General features: G+C 41.6%; 1 protein-coding gene across 6 annotated transcripts; it reads left to right on the top strand.

Annotated features, from left to right (window-relative positions):
- The first annotated feature begins 2,701 nt into the window (after positions 1-2,701).
- On the top strand, positions 2,702-7,035 carry LOC119127522 (beta-1,3-galactosyl-O-glycosyl-glycoprotein beta-1,6-N-acetylglucosaminyltransferase 4-like). Of its 6 annotated transcripts, none has more exons than XM_037259509.1 (5): positions 2,726-2,847; positions 3,093-3,233; positions 3,543-3,588; positions 5,615-5,621; positions 5,692-7,035. In XM_037259509.1, coding segments are annotated over exons 4-5 (1,212 nt in total). In that variant the 5' UTR covers positions 2,726-2,847; positions 3,093-3,233; positions 3,543-3,588; positions 5,615-5,620; the 3' UTR covers positions 6,903-7,035. The 6 variants fall into 6 exon arrangements, 5 of the variants coding, with proteins under 5 accessions (XP_037115401.1, XP_037115399.1, XP_037115404.1 ...); XM_037259508.1 differs by adding an exon at positions 5,161-5,285 and having other exon boundaries at positions 5,615-7,035; XM_037259506.1 differs by lacking the exon at positions 3,093-3,233 and having other exon boundaries at positions 2,702-2,847.

The raw sequence follows: 7,035 nt of genomic DNA, 5'->3' as shown, positions 1-7,035 counted from the left end.
TCAAAGGAACTGTTTGAAAACGTTTGACCTACAAATGTTCACAATGCCTAATAATAAATTTGCATTTTATTGTTACATGGTTGTTTAATAAATTCAGTTTGGAGCAATAAAAATTGTAAGGATCTCTTCCGTTACTCTGATCTAAAGGGTTAGCGCCACAAGTGTGTTTGGTATGTGTGTTATGATATCATTTATTTACAACATATATGTAAATGTAGCAGCTCTGTCTTATAGTCGAGACGTTCTGGGTTCTTATCTCGGCTTTGCATGTTCCCCTTGTGTGTGCGTGTGTGTGTGTGTGTGTGTGTGTGTGTGTGTGTGTGTGTGTGTGTGTGTGTGTGTGTGTGTGTGTGTGTGCGAGCGTGTGTGCATGTGTGTGTGTGTCGTGTCTGAATATATCGGGATTCATCTCACATTCCAAAATTTCCCTCATGTGTCATTGTGACTGTAAATGGTTGATTGTCTGTATGTGCCTTGCTATTCACTGGCATTCGGTCAAATGTGTACAGTGTCTACTACTCGCTCAATTGTCATTTGGGATCAGCTTCAGCTGAGCTTCGACCCAAATGGATAGATTTGTAAATATAGTATTTCAATATGTCTGTTGACATATTTTTTTCGACAAGCATAACTCAGAGAACATCTGATGACAATTGGAGCTTTTTGTGAAAGATTAATTGTTAACAAGGTTAAATGTGTATTTTGCAACATACTTTGTGATAACTTCCCCCCGGGGATCATTAAAGTATTTATCCATCTAACGTTTGATAGATTGCTTAATGGTTGTATTCCTACATACAGTCATCAGCAAAAAAAATTCTTTCAACATATAAATGAGTTCATGGCGAAAACAAGCCACAAACAAACACTAGGAACAGAATCACCACAGCTGGGCACATAACATGACATAGGAACTGTTGGATTTTGTCCACAATTTAGGGAGCGCGCTATCTGCGCCTCACGGCAAAAGCCATTGCCAATCACCTGTTATCCAATTTACTCACTGCGTGCTCGTTTGATTTCTTCAGATTTAGGAAAATGCTAAGACACTGAAGCAGAAATTAGACTTACACAGGTTGGTTGAGTTCAATCACAATTCTTGTTAAGAAAGCTCTGTTTTCAGGAAAGTACAATACAGCGCTGGGCCTTTCAAGAGCAGAAAGTCTCCATTCAGAAAAGGCAACGTTCAAGGTTCTTTGGTCAGCTTATATTCAGTTGCACATGTCGGTGTGGGCCGAGTTTGATGGGTGATGAGTCTTTGGGGTGGGGCAAGTTCGCAGTAGAGTTTGATTCCATGGGAGTGGGTGCTGGTTTGGTGAGAGCTGGTTCCGTGGGGTTGGGTGCTGATTATGGGCGATTCGATGTGTGTGGGGGCTGTTGTTTTCCTTCCGTCTTTCAGCCTTGACGATCATCTTTGGCCGGGTTCTTGGCTGTCTCCCTCTGGCAACTGCTGATTTTATCTCCAAGTGACCTTCCTGTAAACATTCTCCTCCATTCTTGCACATACACTGTCGCACCTCATCCATTCGTCATTCTTTCAATTTTGTCATTTTGTACGGAATTATGTAAGCTTTTGGCTGTGACATCATCAATTTATTAATGTTCCCTGACTATGCAGCTTGTACTCACCACTTACCATGTTTTTGTTTGTTTGTTCTTTTGATACTCCATGTACTTGCTTACGTCATCATATTCTTAGTTTAATCATGCTTTCAACCATATCTTTTCTTTGTTAGGCAAAATATTTCCCTCTGTCCAGAACGTTCAGTAGTAATCGAAAACGGCCGTCTAGCATTAGTCAAAACATAAGATACAATCAAGTACTGAACATTTTAAGACGACTTTGGCAGTGTCCGTGATTTAGAGAATCATCACGCATGCATTAAACAGTTCCTTAAGGGTCATTTAAGCTATTCAGGCAATATATCAAAAAACATTTGTTATTTCAAAGTGCTCAGAAATACATATCAGATCATAAAGTTATAAAAACCTTTGTCATTACCCCCTATCAAAAATGTCTAGTTATGATTCTTTATTGCTCTTGTTGTCTTTATTGTTTTAGTTCTTTATTGATTTGGTGTGTAGGTATAATTATATGCTTATTATATGAGGGGTGCTGGTTGGCCGCTGTTACTTTTTTTCCTTTGTCTTTTAGCTTTGCTTTTGCTTTGATGGCTTTTATCTTGTGCACTTTCTGGCTTTCTTTGTGGCGCCGTTGTGTGGCAGCCTTATGAGAGCCTATTGAGTTGCGCTCATGCCATCTGTGTGTCTTTTGTATACCCACTCTGTGGTATGGATACTGCTGGGGCCTGAATTTCCCCACCCCTGGGGATCATTAAATATTCAATCAATCAATCAATTAATCAATCAATCATTCGATACCTGTATGCATTTGCATCTGGATTGGCCCTTGAAATCATCTTTAAAAATGTTAAAATGATTGCAGCAAAAATGAAAAAGAAATGCAATGTATTAAACAACACATACTGTACGACTGAAACTAGTTTCCCGAGTGGAGGGGCCTACGTCATGCAGGTTGATCACCAGCTAAGATAGAAAGAGCATGGTGAATGTGTAGTAATAGTGTTGGACACAGTTCTGTGGTTGTGAGAGTCAGTGGGCGGACTGTTCTCGAGACTCCCTCCCCATCTACCGCCACCACTTTCCTTCCCCTCTTCCCCCCTCCGTCACTCTGCTCGAAACACCCTCCAGTCAACGATGGAGCTGCAGACATAGCAGACAGGACACACACTCACCCTGTCCAGTGTAAACTTTCTTCACACATGGGGGACTTTTCCTGCTGGTTCGCCTCCCAATGTGCTGTCACACCAACAGACATCTATCAAGGTAACAGTACAAAACTCACTTTGTTCGGTATTTTACAAATGTGCTCTGAAACTTATCATGTCATACATTCATCCATTTAAAAGTAATCAACTCAACTTTATTTTATAGCATTTGCACAATTGCAGCTGCAGCTAACAAAGCACTTTACAGATTATCTGAGACTCAACATCAACAATACTACAAACATAACAAACCAATATTTATTTTTCTCCATTCTTACATGCTGTACGCTTTGTTGTTTGAAGCCGTTATAGATGAGAGGAGGCATTCTCAGTCTTCTTCCACCAGTTGATCAAAGATGTCATGACGTGACCAGCATGCATGACGTCGCTCACGTCTGCTACGAGCTAAATTTGAAAGTAAACAAGCAACTTTAGCGTCCGTTGGTGAGTAACATGGACATATAAATAGAATGATTCACTTCTCCAGTTCTAATTAGATTCAAGGCTATTAAATCAGTCACAACCTAGAAGACGCATAACTAATATGGGTTCGTTATGTTAATTCATTTAAGTTTCATTAAGTACTAAAGCGTGGAACTTCCAATGTGAAGTAAAAACATTTTAACTGACATGTTTGAACGTTCTAACGTATTTGCCAGTCAAAGTTTTTACTCCGCCTTGTTAGCTCCACGCTTCCGTAATTAAGAGGTGGATCTTTCAAATTTAATTTCATAATTTTGATGTGTCATTAAGGGTTGTACAGAAAAAGTTTGGATCACAGTCTCCAGGACAAAGCAAGGTTAGTCTACTCTTTTTGTTTATTTACATAATATGTTAATAATATGTCGGCTATATACGTACTATATGCATTACACACACACACACACACACACACACACACACACACACGCACACACACACGCAAGCACACGCAACACACACACACACACACACACGGACACACATGTATGTTTATTTGTTCTTCGGGGTGCATCGATACAGTACATATTTGTTTGACATGGTCGTCACGCACCGTAGCTAACATTGCATGTTTTTTTAATGTTGCCTGTGAAATCATTAGGAGATCTGCAAAAAAGTATCCGAGCAAGACTGGTCTTCAGTAAAAGTACTGTGTTACCTACATATCATATTTGTTAAGCTGACCATTGAGTGACTGACTTTGTGATGGCGTGAATCATGATTGATTGATTGATTGATTGAATATTTAGGGGAAATTCAGGCCCCAGCAGTATCCATACCACAGAGTGGGTATACAAAAGACACACAGATGGCACGAGCGCAACTCAATAGGCTCTCATGAGGCTGCCACACAACGGCGCCACAAAGAAAGTCAGAAAGTGCTCAAGATAAAAGCCATCAAAGCAAAACAAAGCTAAAAGACAAAGGAAAAAAAGTAACAGCGGCCAACCAGCACCCCTCAATACAAAAGAACACCCCAAAACACACAAAATAGCCTCCACGGGGTCCATAGACAGGTGTAAGGGCAGTCCAGTTCAACGGCGCCCAATGGACCGTGGTCGTGAATCGGTGAAAAACATCACAAAGCAGGCAAACGTGTGAGCAGCGTCCTGGGCACCCAGTTGGGTGCACGTGCAGATGGTCACCACGGGGCTAGCATGGCGAAAGTCGTTGGTTCCGACGAGCACGAGGGAGCGGACTCCCCACAGGGGTTGCGGCTGCAAGGCCAAGGCGAGGGACCCGGTCATCACTGGCCGGATAAGCAGGAAGCCGTCGTAGAGTTATGCCGGCCTCGACCGATGATCCTGGTCCCAGGAAGAAAAAAAAATATATATATCCGATCCGAAGAGATACCGAGGTGCGGTAGAAGGCACCAGTATCGCCGAACGGACAAAAAGACAGAAAGAAAAAGGAGAAAAGAAGGAAATAAAGAGGGAAAGAGAGAACACTGCTGGGAGGCAGCCACTTACGGCGCCATACCGAAAAAAGAAAAAAAAAAAAAAAAAATGATGTTAAATGATAATTTAACACCTCAAGTGGCAATGATTTAATGCACAACTAGAAACAACACCAAGTGTGAGGCAGGCAGATTTCTGGCAATAAATTTGTTTGCATACTATTGAGAGTTCTTTTGGACAACAAAAATTGTTTGCCAACAGCCCAAAACAAGTGCATTTGATGGTATGTCTCAATGTCGAGTTTGTCACGTCAATGTAATTCACGAGAATGCAAGATTTAGCCATAGTCTGTTTTCACCACGTTTTATCTGACATTGTTTACTGTGCCCTCCGCCATGAGTGATCATAAAGTTAGGATCAATATTGTCGTTTCAAATAAAGAAACACGAAGTCATGTGTCTTAACAGCGTTTGATAAATCTGCCTTGTGTGAAGTTTCCCTTCCCAGGTTATCTACAGTATACTTGCCAGGGGTGCTGCTAGGCAAAAAGCTCGAATGTGGCTCAGGCCCCTTCGTGCAGTGGTCTGCGACCACTGGTCCACGACCCCACTATCACTTGGTACTTGGCTACACAAATATATTAGAAAAAACACATACAAGTTCTGTAGCCGAACACATGTTCCCTAATTGCATGTTATCACCACCGCAGGAATCTAACAGATGTTTGCCATTTATCTAAATATCAGTCAGACCATGAATCAGTCCATCACAGAAAAAAGGTTGAACAACTGATTTTACACGCACGCACGCACGCACACACACACACACACACATATATATATATATATACACTAAAATATGAGCTTTTTGTGGATTGTATGTCATTGACCTATGTAGGCACGTGATTACATCAAATGTTTATCTTTGTCTTTTTTTAACCTTTTCTAGAATGAAAGTAAGATGTGGCTGCTCCATATTTAGAGTGAGACACAGGTACTTCCTGTTTCTTCTGTCTCTGGTGGCAGTGTGTTTGCTGAAGCTGGTCTACCTCAAAGTGACAGTGTGGGATAGCACCTATATTGACCCCCATGGAATCACTGGCAACCTATCTGGAATTCACAGCCACACGTATGATGTCAACTGCACCGCTATCTACGAACTTGACCCAGTGGAAATAGGCAAAGCTCTTGAGTTAAAACAAAAAGTTCTTGTTGCAGTGAATGACGAAAGCACCATAAGTCTGACCTCGGACTGTCCAACCTTTTTAAAAACAAGACATTATAATGGTGTTGCAATTTCAGCGGTAGAGCACAACTTTCCACTGGCTTATTCCCTGGTGGTGCATAAAAATGCACCCATGGTGGAGCGTATTCTTCATGCCATCTATGCACCTCAAAACATCTACTGCATTCACTATGACCAAAAGTCTTCTCCAACATTCATTAAGGCCATGGAGAACCTCGCTCGTTGTGTCCCGAGTGTGTTCATTGCCTCAAAACTAGAATCTGTTAAATACGCCCATATTAGCAGACTTAACGCCGATCTCAACTGCCTTTCTGACCTACTGAGGTCAGAGGTCAAGTGGAAATATGTGATCAATCTCTGTGGCCAAGACTTTCCACTCAAGTCCAACAATGAACTAGTAAGAGAGCTGAAGCAGCTGAACGGCAACAACATGCTTGAGTCCAGTCGCCCCAGTAAGGTGAAGAAACAACGCTTCAGCTTTCATCATGAGCTAAGGAATGTGCTGCATGAGTACCAAAGTATTCCTGTGAAAACCGCTATAGCCAAAGATATTCCTCCACATGGAATCATGGTGTTCATTGGGAGTGCATATTTTGTCCTGTCGCGCGAGTTTGTGAATTACATAAGCAACAACAAAGTGGTGAAAGACTTTTTGGCATGGTCAGCAGACACTTATTCACCGGATGAACACTTTTGGGCCACCCTTGTCAGGATGCCAGGAGTACCAGGTCACATTCCCAGGTCAGCTCCAGATGTCACAGACTTAAAGAGTAAGACACGACTTGTTAAATGGCACTCTTATGAAGGGCATTTATATCCACCCTGCTCAGGTATACATGTGAGAAGTGTTTGCATCTATGGAGCTGCAGAACTTCGTTGGCTCCTCGACGATGGTCATTGGTTTGCTAACAAATTTGACCCTGACGTTGACCCAATCTTGATCAGTTGTTTGGAGAAGAAGCTGATAGAACTGCAGCACTACTACGCATAGAAATTACACTGAACATCTGAACTTGGTGGAAACATGCCTCAAAGTTTTTAAACATGCGTACATAACTGTGGAATGTACTTCTCATTGTCATTTTGACAAAAACTATTGCAAAAATGAAAAGTTTGTCATGCAA

Source organism: Syngnathus acus, chromosome 9, assembly GCF_901709675.1.
Source record: "Syngnathus acus chromosome 9, fSynAcu1.2, whole genome shotgun sequence".
NCBI classification, from domain to species: Eukaryota; Metazoa; Chordata; class Actinopteri; order Syngnathiformes; family Syngnathidae; genus Syngnathus; species Syngnathus acus.
Note: the sequence above shows the minus strand (reverse complement) of the source record. Positions and strands in the feature narration are given on the sequence as shown.

Excerpts from the sequence above, each read along its gene's own strand:
- LOC119127522 (XM_037259504.1), top strand. The coding sequence starts at position 2,784 with ATGGGGGACTTTTCCTGCTGGTTCGCCTCCCAATGTGCTGTCACACCA. Across the intron at positions 2,848-3,542 it reads ACCAACAGACATCTATCAAG|GGTTGTACAGAAAAAGTTTG; the intron begins GTAACAGTACAA and ends TGTGTCATTAAG. Across the intron at positions 3,589-5,614 it reads AGTCTCCAGGACAAAGCAAG|AATGAAAGTAAGATGTGGCT; the intron begins GTTAGTCTACTC and ends AACCTTTTCTAG.